Source organism: Alnus glutinosa, chromosome 3 (assembly GCF_958979055.1).
Source record: "Alnus glutinosa chromosome 3, dhAlnGlut1.1, whole genome shotgun sequence".
Classification (NCBI taxonomy): Eukaryota; Viridiplantae; Streptophyta; class Magnoliopsida; order Fagales; family Betulaceae; genus Alnus; species Alnus glutinosa.
The window spans coordinates 34,038,479-34,062,186 of record NC_084888.1 but is presented as its reverse complement, the minus strand read 5'-3'; the positions used below and the strand labels follow the sequence as shown (position 1 = coordinate 34,062,186).

The following is a 23,708-nucleotide window of genomic DNA, read 5'->3' as shown; positions in this document are numbered from 1 at the left end:
AAGCTTTAGGGCAACTGAAACATAAAAAGAAAAAGAGGAAAATGATAAGGTTACATGTGCTAATATTAACTTTTGATTTAGAGTTATATATGGAAGTGGCTTTTCATGGAAAAGCAACGGCTAGTGGCTAATCTTTAGTGTCCTTTCATTTCACATGCATGAATTTCTTCGACCTCGTACAATTACTTTACTTTTGTCGGCTATGAGGGTTCGTACGATATATATGTTTCTCGCATTTTAGCTTTACATTGTAGAAAAAAAAAAACAAGTGATTCCCAGCTACAAAAGTAAATAAAAATTAGGAAACAATCTGTATAAAATTCTATGGCGGAGAACTTAGATGATCATAAATCCTTCTCAAATTAATCACAATCAGAGAACGAAGGTGATCCTTAGCATATTATAAATTGGCTCAATTTTCAATGACCATTTTCATAGGTGAGGAATATGAATTTAATTAGATCTCTACCAATTATTTGGATTAATGGCTAGCCATTCGAATAAATAACTACGATTTTTTTATTTTTAATAAAATTTATCGGTCCGAATAAATAGATTGCTTGAATAGGTATGTATTTGGATCATTTCCGCCGCTCAAATTCAAATGAACCGAAGAGTATTAGGTCCTTGTAAAAGTAATGATATAATTGTTAAAAAAATGTGATAAGACAATTTTGTTCTTACTTTTACAAAAATTGGATACTCTCCGATTCATTTGAACTTGAGAGAATTTGTTTTCGAACTTTACAAAAGGTCATCTCACAATAATTACTAAGAATCGGGATTCAAAGAGCAAGAGGAATAGAATGGATCGACCAAGATGAACATAACTTATTTGAAATTTACATTTCTAGAACTATTTCCTAGGCTTCTCTATAAAATAGACTAGGGTGTTTGGTAAACATTTTCAATTTCATTTCTATTTTTTTCACTTATTCTAAAAAAGTCAAATCCAAAACATACTCTCCTCTTTTTTTTTTCTTTTTCCTTTTCCTCTTTTTTTTTTTTTTTGTCACTTTTTATAACACATCAATAATTTTTTATTACTATTTAAATAAAAACTCTCTACAAAACAAGACTTTTTTATTTTTTTATAAAACAAATTCAAACAATTTTATACTTTATATCATATCAATCACTTTTTACTATTACTCAAACAAAAATTCCGCAATCCCAAATGTTTGCCACACCCCGACGTCTCTTTGCGAAAGTTTCATAAAGCTTTTCTCTCTCAATTTTCACCCAAGCCTAATAAGTAGCTTGGTTGCCAAGAAACCAAAAGAAAAGTCGTGATGTATAAAAAGTCAAGTGCAAGGTTTTTAGAAAAAAATAAAAGACAAAGAAAAAGATCATAAGTACCATACGTCCAGAATGATAACCAAGGGATTAGTTTACATTTTCAAAAGCTTTTTTTTTTTTTTTTCTAAGGTGTACTACCTTAAAATATAATTGTCCGCTTGTACTATCTCAAAAAAATATTTTCTCTCCAAAATTAAAGTTTATTTTGCAAAGTATTCTAATTTATTTTATTTTCAACTTAATTATAATATGTAAAAAAATTGGACAAAAAATGATGAAAATGTCAATAATAAATGTTATTTTTAACGGTGATGTCATGTCATACTCAATCATCAGAAGGCAACATGCGTTTCCTTTTAAAAAATTATTAAAAAATATAAATAGAAAAATAATTATTATTTAAATAAAAATTAAATTAAATTAAAAAAGGTTATATTTTTAATTGTAACTAGGTGCCATGAGTTGGTTGGCACTAAGTGATAGGTCATGGAAGTTTTAGAACATTTTTAGCAGCCTCATCAAATTTTACTAGTCAAAATAATTAAAAACTACTTTTCTCTATTAAGCTATCCAATTTTTTAAAGATTCCCAACAGTCTCACCATTTTAGTTATTCACTATCACTGTTCCATTCAAATAATCTTTTCTTTTCTTTCTTTCTTTCTTTTTATTTTTTTCAAAATGGGGCCTATGTGTGATAGATGAGAGAGAAATAAAAAAAAAATTAAAAAAAAAGGAAGAGAGAAATTTTTATTATTTTGGTGAGTGAACAATGCTGTGAGTATTGTTCTCTCACCATATTTTTTTTCCACCAAATTGGTGAGGTTGCTGGTGACTTATTTTGGATCATTTTAACAAATTAGCTCATCAAAAAAGTCAAAAATTTATTTTCGTGAGTCTACTAAGAATGCGCTTAAGTAGCATAGACCTAAGTTGACAAAGATTATCTCAATTTCATTTGAAATAAATATTATCTAATTTATAATCATAATTTAAAGTTTGTGCATTTAACAGTATATATAATGTCACATTATTTTTTTTTTTTTAAAAGACGTGCCAACATTGATGTTATGTACACAATTAGATTCATCAATTTTAAATTCTGACCATAAAATGAATAGTTTTTAGACTTTTGTATTTGCTTTCAATTTACATTTGATGAAAAATGTATTTGGGATTACATATTTTATCACGCATTAGAACGAAAAGTTTAAGATATTCCGAATATGCAATGAAGTTGGTTTAACTTTTAAAGCATTATTTACCGGGCATGGAAGAAGATTGGTGGGACTCTTTATTTGAAGAAGTTTCTACATTTTGTGCAAAAAAAAAATATTGTTGTCATCAATATGGATGATCTGTACTAACCCCAGTCCTGACGAAAAGCTCAAAGCATAAAATATTCACATCGATCATAAAGTGCAAAGCTTTGTTATACTATTATATACAAGCAACTCCAAGAACTTAACAGTCATTTTGATGAGGTGAATTACGAATTATTACTTTGTGTTACGTGTTTTGAGTCCAGATGACTCATTTGATGCTTTTAACAATGAGAAATTATTTCATCTTGCTCAATTTTAACCATATGATTTTTTAGCACTTCAATTTATCACATTGGATAATCAGCTTGAAACATATATTATTGACATGTGTTCTACTGATGAAGAATTCGCAACAACTCAAAGGGATTAGATTAGACAACTTGATGAAAAGATGGTAGAATTGAAAAAATATATTGTGTATCTATTGGTTTATTTATTGGTGACATTATCATTAATTATGCTAGTTGCGATAGCTGTTGTTGAAAGAGCATTTTTAACAATGAATATTATTAAAATCATTTATTTAACCGAAAGAGAGATCAGTGGATGAATGATCGTCTGATTACATACATTGAGAAATATATATTCAAGACTATCAGCAATGAATAAATTATACAACGATTTTAAAATATGAAGACTCATCGAATACAATTGATTAAATTAACACTAGGCGTGACAAACTAAATTGCAATTTACAATGTTTATCAATTTCGTTAGGTATATTATTTAATATTTTTAATCAATTTTTGTTCAACTTTATTTTTTAAATATTTAGCCATCTAAACTAAAATCTTGACTATATCACTATACGAAAGATTCATATGAATATTCTCTCGAAATTAATTGAATGCATTTTTTCAACAAAGTTATAATATAGTAATTATCATATTTGACTCTAACCAAATTTATGAGTTTAACAGAAGATGGTAAAGTTCAATAATTAAACTATGACACATTATTACGTCCTAAAAAAAATATAGAAGGTATAATAACTTTAATGCTTTTTTGAGTTGTTATACGGAAGTGGCTTTTTAAGGAAAAGTAAGACGTACGAGCTTTAGGTTGAAACTGTTGCATAAAGAAAAGTTAAAAAGTAAAAAGATCAAAAGCACTAATTAATAAAAGTCATTTCATAAATTGTGTACCATGACGCAATTGGCATTGATTTGTAAAGTCACAAAAGTCGTACACAATTAACTTTCCAATTACATAAAATATGATGGCCATGCATGCATGAACCCCAGCCGTCATCCATATGCTATAATGATTTTTGCCGGAGGGAAGACGTCGGACAAAACAGACTTTGATTGCAGAGAAGCCTTGAGCAATTTCACACCCTAAACATCAAACAAAATAATTAAAAGAAGCAAAATAGTTATATTAATTTTTAATATTAATATTAACAGCTGACAGAAAAAGAAGCAATTTGTTAATTGTAATGATCCACAGAAAGCAAGGGACGAGTCATGATCAGTGGCATACCTCATCCATGCCCACATCGACCACTTTCTCCTCAATATCACCTATTTCCTTCACATTAAACTTGGCAAGCAAAGAGACAAGAGTGGCGGAGGACAAGGCCAACACCTCCAGATCATCCATCACCATGTACTTAACCATCCCTACCACGTAACCTTCCTCACTAGATCTAGAGGAGGATGCCCTGATTACGCTTGGTGGGTCTATGAATGTCACGGTTTGGTCCATCTTGGAGTTGCACTTGGGACAAATTGTGCCGTCGTCATCCGCAACGTAACTGCTACAGTTGCTGTACTTGTATTGGTTCGGACACTTGTACAAATGACGGAATGTTGAGCCGACGTTGGGCAACAGGAGAGGGACTTTAGCACCAGGCATGACAACGTTGGGTTCCAACAGGAAGCGTTTGTCTTTGTCTCGTTGGATGTACGTGACACTCATATTTTCAATGCTCCGGTAGAGGCTTGACAAGCAGCCTACCATGCCACCTCCCTCTTTCAGAATCCTCGTGACAGCTCCGACCCTCAGAGTGAGAATGCTAAAGAGGAAATCAACAAACTCTTTGTCTGCTTCAGCAAAGAGCACCCGTCGGCTCTTTTTGTCTATGAAAAGCTTCAGGCTTACCTTAGTTGCTTCCATTTTTGCGGTGTCAATGGCGATCGATGAATCTTCGAATGGATTCAGTCTATTGGCCGGCTTGGCTTTTAAAGTCTCTGGTCTACGCTTTCCATATTGGCAGCCCCAAATAGTATAAGGTAATCCTATAAATTGTGTAGGTCCTACGATGTGATCGATATTAATTTGCAGGATTAAGAAAGTCTCAATAGCAGAACTCTATGCCCATCAACCCGTGTAATATATATGATTCTCCCCATGATTAATTATACGCTTGAAGTTGTGTATACTGTACGTACAATAAGTAAAAGATTCAATCTTACTTTTTCTTTAGAATTTACTTGAATGTAGTTTTTCAATGAAGTAATGAATTTTCATTATCATATTTGGTTCCAGTCGAATTTCTGATCAGTTTGAAACAAATGATCGATAATTAAGGTTCAATTATTAAATTATGATATGTAATAACTTATGCGCTAAGAAAATAAAAAATAAAAAAGATACATAATAACCTATGCTTTTCAGTGGTAGTACGAAGTGGCTCTTCAAGGAAAAGCAAGACTTAGCAGCTAATTAAGCTTTAAGATGAAATTGTTAGATGTTGAGAAAAAGAAAAGAAAAGGAAACATAGATTTATTTATTTTTTTTTTAAAAAAAAAATAGAGAAATGCGCGCCCCTCACAAACTTTTAAGTATTTATTCTCAAGTGTTCATTCCCCGACGTAAAAATCATTATTAAATATTACATGTACTTTCATTTGTTATTTAAATGGTAATTTGTAATACTATATATGTCATATATTAATAAACGCTTGAAAGTGTGCGTATGTTTGGTGTTAGACACCTACGTCTACCACTACAAATTAGCCCTAAGAGTTACATTGTGTTCAATAACTTGATTGTTTACAATACATAGGTCTTTATTTATAGTTGAATAAGTCGACTTATACAAGTAAATATAAATCAACTTATACAAGGAAACATAAATCGATCTAGACTAGAAAATATAAATCAATAATATTAAATTCAAAATATGTTTAGGATATATTAATCTAACATCCCCATCAAACTCAAAAATCATGAAAACTTGAATTTGAAAATAGAAACCGGAGGTTGGTGATGAAGACTAACAGACGCTGCCGAATAAGGAGACAAGAGACTGGCAAGCAACATGTGACATCCGGTGGTGAAGACTAATAAAACGTTGTAGGAGGAGACAAGAGAATGGCCGGCAGAAGGCCAGTGACGGTGACAGGTGATAGTCAATGGTGAAGACTTTTGACACATGCTGACTTGGGCCTAAAACTGAAAAGGGAATGAAAAGGGGTCGACTGCTGGCCAAGAACTAAAAATGGGCCAATTGCAAGCCCTGAATCAAAGAGGGTCGACTCCGGGCCAAAGTATAAAAATGAGTGCGCCACACTTGGGCTGTTGTCAAGTTGGCGCACTGAACCCGATTCGTGTAGGGTGCGCAGGATGTAATCTACATTTTCTTCTCTCTTTTTTTTTAACCTCATGGAACCCACTAGATGGGTTCGGATCTAGTGCATGCAGGTACACTATAACTCTTTTGAGCTTGGCTGATTTGGGTTTTGATTTGGTGTGGGCGAGTGCAGGAGAGCTTGTGAGCATGGCTGATGTGCATGATCTGGAGTGGGTGAGTCCATCAAAAGAAGAGTAGGACCTAGGGTTGCGATCCAGTGTAGCGCGCGCAGTAGAAGGAGAATAGACATGCGGTCTGCGATCCAGTGTGACGTACGCACGATGCAAATGCGGGTTGAGATCTAGTGTGATGCGCAAGAAGTAGGACAGATGAGCTCGGGCGTGTGTAGGTGCGTGGGAGGGATTTCACGGTGCGTGGAGATACCTGGAGGTGCGTGGCTTGTCCATATATACATATTGTCTCTGAACTCACCTGTTCATTATTAGTTATCAGAGAAGGCCTGGATGGTAGAAATCCATGTAGAGTACTAGTGCATGAAGGGACCGGTAGGAACTCTGGAGGAATCACCACCGTGATGGAGATCGAGTAGAAAATGTCAATGACCTTTTATTGAAGGCCACAATAAAGTGACTCTAATACTATATTGAAATTTGTGTATAAATTTAAAATATAATAATAATAGCGGAAGCAATAAAAATAAGGAATTATATGTGATTCGGTGTTAAACACCTATATTCGATCCACCACTTTGAATTAGCCTAAATGGTTACGTACATTATGTCTTATTAATTTAATTATTTACAATACATATAGAAGTCTTTATTTATAGTATAATGAGTCTGACTTATACAAATAAATCCAAATCGACTTATTCAATAAAATACAAATCGACTTAGATTATAAAATATAAATTAATTATATTATATTCAGAATATATTTTAACCCGTAACACTCCTTAAAAGAAAAAGATAAACGCAATCTATGAACATAGCTTATTTGGAATTGACATTTCGAGAGCTGTTTCCTAGGATTCTCTATAAAGGAAGTCTCTTTACAAAAATTTCATATAAAGTTCTTTTCTCAATATATATTTTCCCTAGCCTAGCTACGTACTAATTAATAGCTTAGTTGCCAAGAAATCAAAAGAAAAGTCGTGACGTGTAGAAAGTCAAGCGGGATTTGACAAGGATCGTGAGCTACCTGAAACTGGTTGCGGCTTTCGATCGACTTAAATGAGGATTAGGGGAATTTTGTCTTGAATGAGGATTAGGAATTTCGTTCATGAGTCAAAAAATAATAGGAAAAAATTTGACGTTTTTTAGTTTATTATGTTTGGTGTTCAATGCTGATGAATATTCATTATCTTCTTGGAAGATACAAATTAATTAAGAGCTTGATTTGTGCAAATTTTTTATAAAAATTATTCTCTAATCAAAATGTTATAGGGAGAAAGTAGTGCGAAGTCCATTTCACATAAAGCAATGGTGGATAATTAAAAAAAAGGAGCAATATTGTAATTTATGTTATTTTAAAATTAATAATGATATATCAAAAAAATAGACATAAGAAATGATGAAATTAAACTTCAATAATCGTGTAAGAAGAAAGAAGCAGAACACTAAAATCTCCATAAGAAAAATTGTTAAAATATATATATTTTTTAATTTAAACATTTGAAATAAATAGTAGTTTAACAAAGTATTATAGGCCAGGGTATAGGTTAATGGTGAACTTCCCTATCCTTATTAGGAACAAGCTTAATATATAGTTGTTTGGTTGTCAGGATATAGGATTAAATTGATTAGTGTTTGGCTATTTATACTGTCTGTTTGGTTACAAGAATAGGACATTTTTTGTTTTAGATTAAGGATATTATAATCCTGTTTAATTATCATTGTTCTAGTTAATTGGTTATGAGAATAAGGTGATCCTTATCCCTGTTAGCGTAATACATAATGGCCTGGCCTTGTATTAGAATTCTCACCAATAAGAGGATATCTCGCTTAACTCAAGATCGAGTTGATCATTCGAGCAGCTAAAAGAGTTTATTAATGAATCCATCCAACAAGCTATTATTAGCAAGCATGTCCAAGAACATAGATCGAACGGTCTTTATTCAGGATTTCCGCATAATAAAACTGGAATTTCTCCTACTTGTTCCTTTTAAGTTCGAAAACATTGATGGGAAGTTGGCAAAAATTTAACAAACATTAATTGTTGGTGAATTGCCAAATCATGTTAAATTTGTGTCTTACCTTCTTTTTTTTTTTTTTTTTTTTTTTTTTTTTTTTAACATGCATATAGGAGGTGTTAGTTGTGATAAAGGTAACCAGAGATGGAGGAAAGGGGGGCCGGTAGGGGCCATGGCCCCCCCCCCCCCCAAATTTTTGAAATTTGTTTTTTTAAAAGGTTTTAAAAAAAAAATCTTAAAAAAAAAAATTATTTTCAGCCCATTGCCCCTTCTCAATAAATACCAATAAACAATTTGGCCCTATTCACTAAAATAATTTGGCCTCACCCAACTAATTTTTTTTGCATTACCCAATTAAACATAAAAGCCCAAACAAAAATTCCTCTACTACAATCCAGAAGCAAAAAAAAATTAGAGAACAATTTGAACAAAAATTGAAAACAATCGACCTCTCGATCCTGACTCCTCTCTTAACCTCCTCCGTCACTGGACTGTGATTCCCACCTGCAGTCGGCTAGTAGTCGTAGGCAGATTGCTTCCACTTCGTTTTATCTCAATTGGTGACGGGGGCGGCATATTGGACTGATCTCTCGTCTCAGCTTTGTAAGTTCTCAAAACCCTAACTTCAATGTATTTTTTTTTTTTTTTTTCATTTTTTCTAGAATTCTGGTCATTATAAGCCATAACTCATAAGGTGAACTGAAGAAGAAAACATGAGAACTGAGAAGATTAGTCAAGGTAATGGCAATTTGGATTTGGGTTTGAGAGTGGCTGAGTGGGATTAGAATTTTGGGAACCTGGGATAAAAAAACAAGGGAAGAGAATTAAAAAAAGAAGAAGAAGGAAGATCATGAGAACTGAGAAGATAATGGCGGAAATTTGGAGGAAGAAGATAGGAAATTTGGAAGAACTAGAAAAAGGAAGTCTTCGGAGTGTGGACCGTGGAAGAGTCTAGAGAGTAAGTCAGTCAGAGACAAGACTCAAGAGAAAAGAGGAGAAAAAAAATAAAGTGATTAAAACAACTACTAATAAAAATAAAGTCTAGAAGACTCAGGAAGAGTCCATGTCCTGCAGTTGCGGTGTACTGGTGTCCATCACCACTAGGTACTAGGCACTAGGCACTAGGCACTAACTTGTCACTCCTGATTCGTGAAATGTTAATTTAGAATAAGAGTAATCACTAGTCATTTGTCCGGACTTTGCCCACTCGCTATTAATTGTTTAGTTTTTATTTTATAGTATTATAAAATTTTAATTTTATAAATTATTGATTTAATTTGATTTTTACGGTACAAAACAATAATTACTTCGCAATACAATAAAACCACTCAAGACAAGTCACACTTTTTGATGTTAATTTTCTAAGGTCAATTCCTAATATAAATGGTTTTGTAACTTGAATATTATAATTATTAAATATTGAGAATATTAGTTATTATAGTTTATAAGTCTAAACAATTAATTTGAGAATTTGGCACGTGAAAGCTTTTATCTTCTGTTGTTCTTTATGTGAATTTGTTAATTTCTGACTTACAAATATTTTTTCTTATTTTTTTAAAGACTTCAATATAGGCATGTAAATTTATTTATAGATAATGAAAAAGCCAAATATAATACTTGACTTTTATTTTTGTAAAAAAAAAAAGCACAAAATGCTTTGGCCCTGCTTAAGACATTCCCCTGGCTCCGTCCCTGAAGGTAACAGGTCAGAGTTGGAGTTCCTTTCATCAGAATTTTCAAATGTCTCAATATTGATAATTCTTATGATACAATTTGATAAAAAGTTTGACTTGTTTCTTAAACATGAAAATTATTTTTTGACTTGTTTCTTACACACGTGGCAACCTTTTTTGCACTGTTGATTTAGGCCAGGAAGAAGAATCACATTGGCTTCGCTTACAACCTGATCTTCAAAGAGTACTCCTCAAAGAAACTTTTTTTTTTTTTTTTTTTTTTTTTTGCGCTAATTGAATAAGGAAGAGGGTTACAAGAGAGGATCCTTCCCACCTTTGATTCGAAAGGAAGAAGAAGTGAGCAATCCTATTAATGAAAAATGGGTGGATTCCCCAACATTAGACCCAAACCAAACAAAAACCGTGTTGAAATATAAACAAAATGTAAGAAATGAGACAAATAAATGACCCGGTCCTTTCAAAGGGCTGCATAAGACGGTTTCAAAAGTGAAAGGAAAACAGATTAGGACAAATCCAACTGCATCCCCACTTGAGTCCTGCAACAGCCACCAAAAGATGGCAGCAACAGTAAGAACGCTGTTAAAGTCCGAAAAAATGACCGCAGACAAGAGAAAACCCAACACAATTCCAATACAGAAGTTCCTATAAAGGAAAACAATATTCCAAGCAACATAAAAACACAATAGATAAAACAACAGAAAACCGGCTAAGGAAAATGGAATGGAAGCCACCAGCATTGGAATGTGAGGGCCACGTGCCACCGCTGGATGGCCGCTCGCCAGCAGGGAAAGCAGGATTCGCCCACCAGAATCCCCAAAAGCAGTCTTGGAGGAAATTTAGAAGGGAAGACGTGCTCGGCACGTGCCAATGAGGAGGCCGGTGGTGGTTGAAGAAGACATGGTGGCCATCGATGGAGATGGAGAACGCCGGCGAACCCACTGGTGAGGCACGTGTCGTGCAAAACCTGATAGAGAAGCGCAAATCTAAATCCAAAGATTTTGACCCTATAACCTATCCAAAAATCACAAAAAAACATAGTAGGAAGAAAAGGGGAAAACCAATTGGCTCTGTGTTGATGATATTGAAAGTAGAAAAAACATAAAAGCCACCAAAAAAAGTAGCATGATAGTCACCTCCAAAGAGGCGGAAAGTCCATGAAAGGATGGAAAGGGGAGTTTTATGCTTCCCTTCCATGGCCTTTGATGCAAAAGGTGGATGGATGTATAACCTCATAAGAGGTAGGGGTTACAGATCGAGAGGTCATGCATGAGCATAATTGGTCATGCATGCATGTTGTCTTAAATTTGGTGGGTATCAAGTGATGAGTTGAGTAGGGATTAGGATAATTAGTTGGAAGAAATAAAATGTTTGAACTCCTTAAGTACTGTTACTTATTCTGGCCCAAAGAAAATACTTGGAAGTTAAGTACTCCAGCCGGGATTACTCTTGGCCAAATAAAAAAAATAAAAGTAGGAATGATAAAAATTAAGCAAACATATATATTAATTCTGTTAGTTCATCACTTTTTTTTAAAAAGTTTAAGTTTATAGGAAAAGATAAGTTTAAAGGTAAAGTCTACGTGCCCCACTCAAATTACGTATCAACCAATTGATAATGTCTCTACTCGAAAGAAGAAAAAAAAAAATCAATTTGGACAATCTCCCTCTCACGTGAATGGTCAAACTCTCTTTTAATAAGTGATGTCCAACACGAGCAATATTTAATTGAAATTAGGGTGAATTGATGGAGTCAAAATTCGAACTCAAGACGTTTGGCTCTAATACCATGATAAATCACTGTTTTTCTTAAAAACTTAAATTGATAGGAAGAGTTAAATTTAATCATTTAATAATACTTAAACAAAGTGATGTAACTTTGATAGCCGAGCCATTAATTGTCATGTTAGGCATGCAAAATAAGGTCGAGGAATGCTAGAGCTCATTCTAGTGTTCTTTTGGTGTCCATGTAGAAGGACATAAATGTAATAAAAAAAATTAAAAAAATGCATCCATGTCATCCAGAATGACATAGATATATATTTTTTTATTACATTTATATCATTCCAGATGGATATCAAAAGAACATTAAAAGAAACTCTAACATTCATCAATAAGGTCAGGTTAGTTTCAGCCCAATCAAATTTTCATAAGTTACACCTCAAACGCCTCACTTAAGAGTTGAGAGCAATGATTGAACTAAGGGGATGGCCCCCTCAAAAAAAAAAAAAAATAGTTGTCAAAAAAAAAAAAAAAATTGTTTAGCCTTTAAATTTGTTAGAAACAAAATTATTTTAGACTTTTTTTTTAAAAAAAAAAAAAAAAAATTTGGCCCCTCAAAAGATTTTTCAATACAATTCGGCCCTCGTCAAATTAAATTTTTAATTCCTTCCCTGCTTGACAAGTCATCCATACTACAAAATATCTTCGGCAATATCAGTTTATAATTAACAGAAGTTTACGTACTAATTTGATAAAGCATAATGCTGCTTCATAAACACAATAAAAGGCATATTGCCACGTAAGTTCCAGATTTGACGAACATGGAACATAACGTCAATCATGGAACAGAAAATGAGAAACATGGTTGCAACTAGAAGGCAACACCAAATTGGCAATCACATGATTACTAATTTACTATTTTGTATGAACAGCACTAGTCTTACAGAGCTCTTGGAGCTAGAAATAAAGCACGTTGATTTTCAACATTGTCTTAGTTGCTATAATCTTATGATTTTTTTTTTTCTTCTTCTATAATCTTTTGATTCATTCACAACAATCAATACCTTGATTTACTCATTCTGCGGGATATCTCTCCGTTGTATCTATTGAGTCCTCAGTTTTAATGTTCTCGACCGGAAGGAAGACATCAGTCAAAACAGTCTTTGATCGCAAAGAAGCCTCGAGCAGTTTCACTCCCTAGCCATCAAACCAGATAAAGAAGCAAAATAATTATCAAATACCCTAAATTTAACGACTTTGTTGTTCAATGTTTACCAAAAATAATAAACAAATTAACTGATCGACAGCAAAAGAAGCAATTTGGTAGTTGTAATGCACAGAAATTAAAGCAGGGGATGAGTCATGAGTGGCATACCTCATCCATGCCCACATCGACCACTTTCTCCTCAATATCACCTATGTTCATGACATTAAACTTGGCAAAAAGAGAGACAAGAGTGGTGGTAGACAAGGGCTTCACCTCCAGATTATCCATCACCATGTATATAACCGTCCCTTTCACGTAACCGTCCTTAGTAGTGGAGGATTCCCTAATTGTGCTCGGTGGGTCTATGAATGTTACAATCCGGTTCATCTTAAGTTCGCAATAAGGACAAATTGTGCTGTCTTCATCAGTCACGTAATTGATACAGGTGTTGTATTTGTTTGAGTTCGAACACCTATACAATTGACGGAATGTTGACCCAATGTTTGGCAATAGGAGAGGGACTTTAGGACAAAGCATTACTTTGGGTTCTAACAGGAAGCGTTTGCTTTTGTCTGGTTTGATGTGAGTAACACTCATATCTTCAATGCTTTGGTAGAGGCTTGGCAAGCAGCCTACCGTGCCGCCTCCTTCTTTCAGAAGACTCATGACAGCTCCGACGGGCAGAGTGAAAATGCTAAATAGAAAATCAACAAATTTCTTGTCTGCTTCAGCAAAAAGCACCTGTTGCCTCCTCTTGTCTATGAAAAGCTTCGGGCTTACTTTGGTCGTTGCCATGTTATCTAGGTATGTGGATGATGGTGAATCTTCGAAGGGGTTCAGTATGGCAAGAACCCTCAATAGGCTTGGCTTTAAAGTCTTTTGTCCTACACAGATCGAATTCGCTCTGGCAAGTGCCTTCTTTATATGCTTTCCATTGCCAACCCCAAATAGTACAAAGTACCCATTATAATTTTCCAGATCTACATAACAAAATTAAGCTCTAAGTTTAAAAGAAAATAAAAAAAGATTCCTGTAAATTGTGCGGGTCCAATGATGTGATTCACATTAATTTGTAGGATTACGAAAGTCTCAATAGCATACGCCTAAATTCATAATTCTATGCCCATATATGTACATGAAATACCATGATCACCTTCTAATATAATTCTCACCATGTATTGTATGTACGCTTGAAGTTGTGTAAATTAAATAAATCAAGTCTAGAATCTATTCTTATCTTTCATCATAATTTCTAGAAAATTAAATAAATCAAGTCTAGAATCTATTCTTCTCTTTCATCATAATTTCTAGAAAATTAGATAAATCAAGTTTAGAATCTATTCTTATCTTTCATCATAATTTCTAAAAAATTAAATACATCAAGTCTAGAATCTATTCTTCTCTTTCATCATAATTTGGGTCCTTGAATAAGTTACTAAGAACATACAATGAAAATTAATTTTATCAATTTTATGTGTTCATTTGTTATTGTTTTGTAATGTACGTAGAGAAAAGGATGGACAAGACTAGGATGACAAAGACTCGAGGTACGAGGGAATACAAAGAGGGATGTAGATCATTTGTGGCATTTGCAGTTAGTAACTGTAGAACACCTGATGGTAAAATCTACTGCCCCTGTAAGTCGTGTTGAAATAACCAGTGCCACTCGCCCGATTACGTCCTTGACCACTATAACGCCCCGTTTTTTACAAAAAAGGCGTAAGTAAAAATTTCGATTTCCACATGACATTACGACGTCATCAGAGTTAAATATTTGAGAATGGAATATATTTTTTCTTAACAATTAGGGAACATAACACGGCAAAGCTAACTGAATTACCTCATTATATTAAAACACGAACCATGAGTTCTAATATAATAAATACACTCAAAGCAATAGCATATATGCTACATGCGACACTAAATAACCCATTATTTTATCCTACATATCAAATATTACACGTCAACATAAAATGTCTCAAATAAAATTAACATAATAATTCTTGGCATTCCATCCTTCGTCTGGACCTGCATAAACTTGCATGCGATTGTGGTTATCACCACAATCTCATACTGTGGTTAAGTGAGTCAACAACTTCTAATAACATAATGAAATACTGACTCATTTAAAAGTACACCATACAACATAACAATGGCAGTTATATATGTATGCACAATTTCATTTACTCATTCTTGCCTCAGGACTTAAACCCGTAGTCTTTGCCTTAGTACTTTAAGTTGCATTCTTATTCTTACTTATTGCCTCAGGATTTAAACCATAGCCTTATTAATATTGGTGATTCACTGAACAGTGCCTGGGGACTCTAACCACATTTGGACTTATTAAAACCTATGGTCTAAATCAATGTTGCCTCGGGACTACCACATTCGGTCTTTTCTTGGGGACGTTAACCCTAGGTCTACATGATTAATTGATGCATTATGACGTTAACATGCATTCTTCGCCGTAGGACGTTAATCCTTGGTCTTTCTTATTAACAATTTCATAATCCTTAATAGCATAATATGCAATGACAATTTATTAACATGTTCATTATTCATGACAATAAACTACACAATATTCCAAACAACACATATTCCACACAACTCGCATATAATTAAATAAAACAGGAAATACCACATTACTAAAGACCACCATGTATCATCTCCAGTGAGTGAAAAATACTCACCACAGTGACATGAAAAACTCTAAACAACACATGTGAAATGCCAAACAACTCATATACAATTAAATAAAGTAGAAATCAATACATTATGAAAGACCACCACATATCATCCCTAGTGAGTGAGAAATACTCACAATTCTTTCTTTGCTTCAAAAAAAGTGTTCACACAAATATTAACTGCAATATAATTTAATACCAATAATAGTGAATTAGTATAATCCACTAATAAACTCATATCAACACTATTTTCATTTTTAACCTTTAAACCTTAACATAATTTCTAACATAATTTAGGCATAATAACGACATATAAAATGGTTTAATTCTAATGCCACATATTTCATGTGAGCATTATAATAACATTTATAAATAATGACAAAAATACCATTTTTAATAAAAATTGTCATTTTTACTTTTAAATTATAATAACATAATATCTATTTATAGACATAACAATTAATATAGCTAATTGTCACAGTTATAAAACCATTCCAATTTTATATTTTATAAAATTGAGCAGAATAACAACATTAGTATTTGAAAATAAATATTACTTGTAAATTAACCAAGTGTGTGTTCGTGTGCAACAAAATATCTTAAATGTGAAAAATAAAAAAGACAAGATATTTATTTAGGGTGGGCAATTCGTGCATTCGGGTCGGGTTCGGGTCAACCCGACTGACCCGATTATATAATCGTGTCAACCCGAACCCGACCCGATTATTAATCGGGTTGAACACGACCCGACAAACCCGACTAATAATCGTGTCACCCGTTTACCCGACACGACCCGACACGTTAAAAAACTAAACCATCAACACCCAGAACCTCAACTTCAAACAGAAAACGAAAACCCATTCGGTCTATCTACAGAAAAAATCCAAAACACCAACCGGCCATTAGTAATAATACATCAACAACACCCACCATTCGGCCATCAAAATAACCCATAAATTTCTCCATGAAATCAACCTACTTAAAATCCACAGAAATCAACACTCACACGACTACAATGGAAGACACGAGAAATCAACCCATCATTCGGCCAAGACCCACAATTACAAGAAACTCAGTACCAACCGAAACACCACAAAATCACACAATCAAACCCAAAAATTTACAATACCCATTCGGTTGTTCCTACAGAAAAATCCTCCCGAAAATCACAACACCACCCGAATATTCAACAGTTAAATGAAAAAGAAGACACTAGACAGCAAATAAACTTGAAAGAAAACAACTTTTGCCAAGAAAAATACATGCTGGGTTTTCGATTCTACACGTTCGTTAGAATCTGAGGAGGTGAGAAGAAGGGTAAAGCCGTATGATATCTGCCGGTCGTGTTGGACCGTTGGTGGTGCCGTCAGTAGATGGCGGGCGTCGACTCGCTCTTATCTGCCGGTGGTGGTGTCGCCGGGCGGGCGGCATGCGGGCTACTGGGCGGCAGTGGGCAGTGGGCTAGGGTTCGGCGGTTCGCTGCGTTCGCACTCGGGGCTTCAGACTTCAGTTCGGGTTCGGGTTGTTGACACTTCGAGTCTTCGACTCTTCTTTACTTCTTTTCTCCTTTTTTTTTTTTTTTTTTTTTTTTTTTTTTTTTTTTTTTTTAAAAAAAGGGTCAGAATCGGGTTGACCCGATTCCGACCCGAACCCGATTATACAAACCCAAACCCTATTTTCTCGTGTCGTTTTCGTGTCGGGTTCGCGGGTCGTGTCAAAAATTGCCAACCCTATATTTATTGATGAAATGAAAACTCCGTGAATAGAAAAACCACTCCGGGGCAACCAAACTCATGATATCCACTATTCCGAAGACAAAGCTAGTTATAAGACACTCATACTCACATACCTCTGATGCAGTAGTCATACCTTTTGAAAATTATAGGACTTATAATTTATCAATTATATGCAATAGTGTGCAACAAAATATCACAATGCGGAAAATAAAGAGATAGATATTTTGTTGACAAAGTAGAAACTCAATTAAAAGAAAAATCACTTCGGGGCAGCCAAACACAGGATATCCACTATTCAGAAGACAAAGCTAGTACATAGACAATAACACTCACATACTCGATGCAGCGATCGTATCTAGCACTCTGACGTGTAACCCAACACGAACACCTCCCAACTAAGTCACCTACTTGAAGGGGTCTTCAATGAAATCATTTACCTTAGGGCCAATCTTAAGATAAACTTTAGTTCAGCACAGCAACAGCACTTGGCAACGGCTTGAAAGTGAATGAATCAGCACAATAACTCTAAAAATAAACTCTCTAAGCACTACGAAATTTATTGCCGAATTCTTACAAACAACATGCCTAGGGGCTTCTATTTATAGGCTACAGTAATCCAAATTTGCGCTTGACTTGAATTTTCTAGGCGGCGTTCGGACGGTAGTTGAGGGTGTCCGGATGAACAATTGTACAACCGGCTTTCCAAAATCGCATGATATTCTTTCTTGAAAAGGGCTGCGTTCGGATGAATGCACTTTAGCTGCAAGCAATTTCCATATCAAGACTTTGAGCCTCCGGACTATGAAGTCTAACGTCCGGACGGTTGAACTTTGTATGCACGACTTGCCTTATCAAGGATAGCGTTCGGACTGGAACACACATCGTCCGAACGGTTGCAAGTGTCTTCCAATATCTGTGTTTTGGAATGAAGTCCTTTTCTTTGTCGAACACTGAGAGGTGCTCGGCCGTGTTGCTAAGATGTTCAGACAGATGCAAGCTGGAACAGTTCAAAGGTTCTCGACACAGAGGAAGGTCCGGACGGAAAGTTCTCGTCGACCAGACGGATGATGCTTGGACAGTAGAGCGTTTGGAAGGAATATCACTTCGTCCGGACGGATGCAAGGGATTCGATTTCTCTGACTTGGAATCTGTGCAGAATCTTCTAGAAATATAACTCTGATTATGAAAACTCTAAAAATAACTAAATCCCTATATAAAAGCATCATTACATATAAGTGATTTTGTCCAACAGAATGCAGCCAATTACAAACCAACACCTTTAACTTTGACACGAAGCTCATCGTGAATGCTTCCCAACCAAGTCTCCTACTTGAAGGGGTCTTCAATGAAATGATTTACCTTAAAGCCGACCTTGAAATTAGACTTTACACGAAACAAAGAACAAACACCGGCAATGGCTAGAGAGCTAGCGGATATTCAATTCTTCCTAAACAACATCTCTAAACACTATGGAATTCTATACTGAATTCTTACAAATTACAAGCCTAGAGCCATCTATTTATAGGCTTAAAGAAAACCTAAATCTGCTCAAAATCATATTCTAGCGAGCAGTGTCTGGACAGTAACATAGCCTCATCCGGACGGTCTTCTACTATTGCCTTTCTAGAATAGTGCAATTCTTCCCCAAACAGGACCACGTCAAGACGGCTTGGCCGAGCATCCGGACGGTCTTCACTGTCACTCCTTTCCGCGTCCGTAAAGGAAACCCGAAATATTCTGGAACACTGGGTAGCGTTCAGACGTGTTGGCACTTCGTTCGGACGTCTGGCAGAAACTTCCCAAATAGTGTCGACTGAAATCCAACTCTGTGTCGAACTCGGAGTAGCTTGACCTAGCATCCAGACAGTGTAGCTCGGTCGTCCGGACATCTTCAACGCTGAAGTTTCTAGACATTGAGGGGCGTCTGGACACCTTCAAAGGGCCGTCTAGACGGTTGCATAGGAATCGGCTATTCTAACTAGGAAACTGTATGGAATCTTCATGGACATCTTCTAAAAACTTGTGACTAGTCACATGGCTTGAAATAAACACTCTCTAGATAACTTGAAGACTCTGAATAAAACCGATAATCATGTTTAAAAAGAAACCGTTACATGAAGTGTTTTTGTTATCCATAATGTTGCCAACATAAAATACTAACAAACTCCCCATTTGGCCATTCTGGGACAAAAAACACTTGACCGGTTTGAAAATACATTCTTGGTCCAAAAACAAATAATACTCCCCATTTTTGTCTCAAAATGACAAAGGGTAAACAAAGTATAAGAGAAAAACCACTGGCATTTAAAAAATACACAAAGTCTCATAAAAGTAAATTGTTCTCAAAACAACAACAAACAAGAACAAATAAAGAGAGTAATAAAAACTCTCAATCCTCATCATCAGGTTTGAAGTGATGATATTTCAAGCACTCCCGAATGTCGATTTGATTCTGTTGAACACGCTCTCCAATAAGATTGACTTTCCGCTGGAGAGCTCCCATAGTAGACATTAGCTGAGCAAAAGCAGCTTCAATATTGAAGGTAGGAGGCACAAACAGAGATGATGATGCAGCAGCCAAAGTGTCAACTTGAACTGGTGGAGGCTGAGGAACTTCGCCTTGACCCTTGTACCGTAACTGAGCTTTTGACTTCATGAGAGTCTGTTTTCCAAGAGGATTCGAAATCCCCTATCTGGACTTAGAATCTGAAATGTCTGTCACAAACTAAAGACATATTTGAGTGATCAAACACCCAAAGGACAGACTGGTGTTCGTCTCATCACGAACCTCAAACATTGTGTGCAAAATGTGCTTGGACAGATAGAAGGGCGTCCTCATCACAATATCATATAGAAGGGTGGCTTTCTTGAGGGTAAGCTCACTCCGACGAGCTTGAGGCCAGAAGTTTGTCACAACTATCTTTGCCAAAAACCGGTGCATAGGAGCAAAGGCACCAATACTGATATGAGAGTGAGATTTCTCCTCCCCCTGTGGTCAAGCGCCAAAGAAATTTAGTCAATGCTAGGAGCCTCATGATAGTCACCTCCAGACAGGCGGAAGGTTTATGACAGAATGGAAAGGGGAGTTTTTTGCTTCCCTTCGATGGCCTTTGATGCAAAAGGTGGATAGATGGATAACCTCATAAGAGGCAGGGTTACAGATCGAGTGGTCATGCATGAGCATAATTGGTCATGCATGTTGTCTTAAATTTGGTGGGTATCAAGTGATGAGTTGAGTAGGGATTAGGATAATTAGTTGGAAGAAATAAAATGTTTGAACTCCTTAAGTGTTACTTATTCTGGCCCAAAGAAAATACTTGGAAGTTAAGTACTCCAGCCGGGATTACTCTTGGCCAAATAAAAAAATAAAATAAGAATGATAAAAATTAAGCAAACATATATAGTAATTCTGTTAGTTTATCACTTTTTCTAAAAGTTTAAATAAGAAGAGATAAGTTTAAGGGTAAAGTCCACGTACCCACTCAAATTACATACCACTCAATTGACGATGTCTCTACTCGAAAAAATAAATAAATTTGGACAATTTCCCTCTCACATGAAGGTTCAAACTCTTTTTTAATAAGAGATCTAACACGTGCAATATTTAATTGAAATTGGGGTTAATTAATAGAGTCAAGGTTCGAACTCAGGACATTGACATTTGGCTCTAATACCATAATAAATTACCGTTTTTCTTAAAAACTTAAACTGATAGGAAAAGTTAAATTTAATCATTAATAATACTTAAACAAAGTGATGTAACTTTGATAGCCGAGTCATTAATTGTCATGTTAGGCATGCAAAATAAGGTCGAGAAATGTTAGAGCTCTTTCTAGTGTCCATCTTGAAAAACATAAATGTAATAAAAAAAATAAAAAAAATTGCATGCATGTCATCCAGAAGGACATAGATGTAATTTTTTTTATTACATTTATGTCCTTTCAAATGGACACCAGAAGTACGCTAGAAAGAACTCTGGCATTTATCAATAAGGTCAAGTTGGTCTCAACCCAATCAAATTTTCTTAAGTTACACCTCAAACACCTCACTTGAGAGTTGGGAGTAGTGATGGAAAAAAAAAAAAAAATTTTGGCCCCTGGCCTCAAAAGATTTTTTAATACAATTCGGCCCTCGTCAAATTAAATTTTTAATTCCTTCCCTGCTTGAGAAGTCATCCATACTACAAAATATCTTCGGCAATATCGATCTATAATTAACAGAAGTTTACGTACTAATTTGATAAAGCATAATGTTACTTCATAAACATAGTAAAAGGCATATTGCCACGTACGTTCAATATTTGACTAACACGGAACATAACGTCAAGAGACATGTTATATGAACATTACTTGTACATCTTTTATACATTATTTTTTTTAAATCAACCATTTGATCTGTATGACACATGTTAATAATTGTGGGTCTTACAAATTCAATGGTTAATTTAAAAAAGTGATGTACAAAAGATAGACAAGTGATATGCAAAAATCATCTCTCCAACGTCAATCATGGAACAGAAAATGAGAAACATGATTGCAACTAAAAGGGAACACCAAATTGGTAATCACATGATTACTATTTTGTATGAATAGTACTAGCCTTACATAGCTCTTGCAGCTAGAAATAAAAGCACACTGATTTTCAACATTGCCTTAATTGCTATAAACTTATGATTCATTCACAACAATCAATACCTTGATTTAATTACTCATTCTGATGGAAATGATGAGTAGTGGTACACACGCTCCCGCTCTCATATCAAATCCGCAGCATATATCATCGTTATTCGATCATTAATCTCAATTGAGTCCTCCAGTTTTAATGATCTCGGCCGGAAGGAAAACATCAGTCAAAACAGTCTTTGATCGCAATGAAGCCTCGAGCAGTTTCACTCCCTAGCTAGCCACCAAACCAGTTAAAGAAGCAAAATAGTTATCAAATACCCTAAATTTAACGATTTTGTTATTCAATGTTTACCAAAAATAATAAACAAATTAAACTGATAGCGAAAGAAGCAATTTGGTAGTTGTAATGCACCGAAAGCAGGGGATGATCGAGTCATGAGTGGCATACCTCATCCATGCCCACATCGACAACTTTCTCCTCAATATCACCTATATTCTTGACATTAAACTTGGCAAAAAGAGAGACAAGAGTGGTGGGGGAAGAGGGCTTCACCTCCAGATCATCCATCACCATGTATGTAACCGTCCCTTTCACGTAACCGTCCTTACTAGTGGAGGATTCCCTGATTGTGCCCGGTGGGTCTACGAATGTTAAAATCTGGTCCATCTTATGTTTGCAATGAGGACAAATTGTGCTGTCTTCATCTGTCGCGTAATTGGTACAGGTGCTGTATCTGTTTGAGTTCGAACACCTATACAATTGACGGAATGTCGACCCAATGTTTGGCAATAGGAGAGGGACTTTAGGACAAAGCATTACTTTGGGTTCTAACAGGAAGCTTTTGCTTTTGTCTGGTTTGATGTGAGTAACACTCATATCTTCAATGCTTTGGTAGAGGCTTGGCAAGCAGCCTACCATGCCGCCTCCCTCTTTCAGAAGCCTCGTGACAACTCCAACGGGCAGAGTGAAAATGCTTAATAGGAAATCAACAAATTTCTTGTCTGCTTCAGCAAAGAGCACCCGTTGGCCCTTCTTGTCCATGAAAAGCTTCAGGCTTATTTCGGTTGTTGCCATGTTAGCTAGGTATGTGGATGATGATGAATCTTCGAATGGGTTCAGTATGGCAAGAACCCTCAAGTGGCTTGGCTTTAGAGTCTTTTGTCTTTACACAGAAATCGTTCTGGCAAGTGCCTTCTTTATGCTTTCCATTGGCAGCCCCAAAAAGTACGAAGTACCCATTATAATTTTTCAGATCTACATAACAAAATTAAGCTCTAAGTTTAAAAGAAAATAAAAAAGGATTCCTATAAATTGTGCGGGTCCAATGATGTGATTCACATTAATTTGTAGGATTACGAAAGGAAAAGCCAAACCCAAACATAAAAAGAAAAACAGGAAAATAATATTATATAAATATATATATATATAAAAAAAAAAAGAGACGAGAAGATACCATGTGAAAAAGTACTACTTATGTGCTAAGACAAAAAAGAGCAAAAGAGATCGAATATTAACTTTTGATTTGTAGTTTTGATTGGTTATATGGAAGTGGGATTTCATGGAAAAGCAAGAGCTAGTAATTCACCATCATGAATTTCTTCGACCTGGCCGGTGCAATTGCTTTACTTTTGTTGGCCATGAGGGTTCGTACGTACGACATGTTTCTCGCATTTTAGCTTGACATGGGAGAA

At 35.2% G+C, this 23,708-nt stretch overlaps 3 protein-coding genes across 4 annotated transcripts; all 3 read right to left on the bottom strand.

The window, feature by feature from the left end:
- Nucleotides 1-3,738: 3,738 nt before the first annotated feature.
- Nucleotides 3,739-4,913, bottom strand: LOC133864622 (uncharacterized). The gene is made up of 2 exons (XM_062301010.1): nt 4,106-4,913; nt 3,739-3,960 (listed from the first exon to the last, which is right to left on the bottom strand). Exons 1-2 carry the CDS (start codon nt 4,739-4,741, stop codon nt 3,871-3,873), a joined length of 726 nt encoding a protein of 241 aa, XP_062156994.1. The 5' UTR covers nt 4,742-4,913; the 3' UTR covers nt 3,739-3,870.
- Nucleotides 4,914-12,636: 7,723 nt separating this feature from the next.
- LOC133864823 (uncharacterized) lies at nt 12,637-14,074 on the bottom strand. Its single transcript, XM_062301245.1, has 2 exons — nt 13,140-14,074; nt 12,637-12,961 (listed from the first exon to the last, which is right to left on the bottom strand). Exons 1-2 carry the CDS (start codon nt 13,764-13,766, stop codon nt 12,839-12,841), a joined length of 750 nt encoding a protein of 249 aa, XP_062157229.1. The 5' UTR covers nt 13,767-14,074; the 3' UTR covers nt 12,637-12,838.
- Nucleotides 14,075-21,924: 7,850 nt separating this feature from the next.
- LOC133864385 (uncharacterized) lies at nt 21,925-23,281 on the bottom strand. Of its 2 annotated transcripts, none has more exons than XM_062300709.1 (2): nt 22,465-23,281; nt 21,925-22,290 (listed from the first exon to the last, which is right to left on the bottom strand). In XM_062300709.1, exons 1-2 carry the CDS (start codon nt 23,089-23,091, stop codon nt 22,237-22,239), a joined length of 681 nt encoding a protein of 226 aa, XP_062156693.1. In that variant the 5' UTR covers nt 23,092-23,281; the 3' UTR covers nt 21,925-22,236. The 2 variants fall into 2 exon arrangements, with proteins under 2 accessions (XP_062156693.1, XP_062156692.1); XM_062300708.1 differs by having other exon boundaries at nt 21,925-22,286; nt 22,465-23,271.
- Between the last annotated feature and the right edge of the window lie 427 nt (nt 23,282-23,708).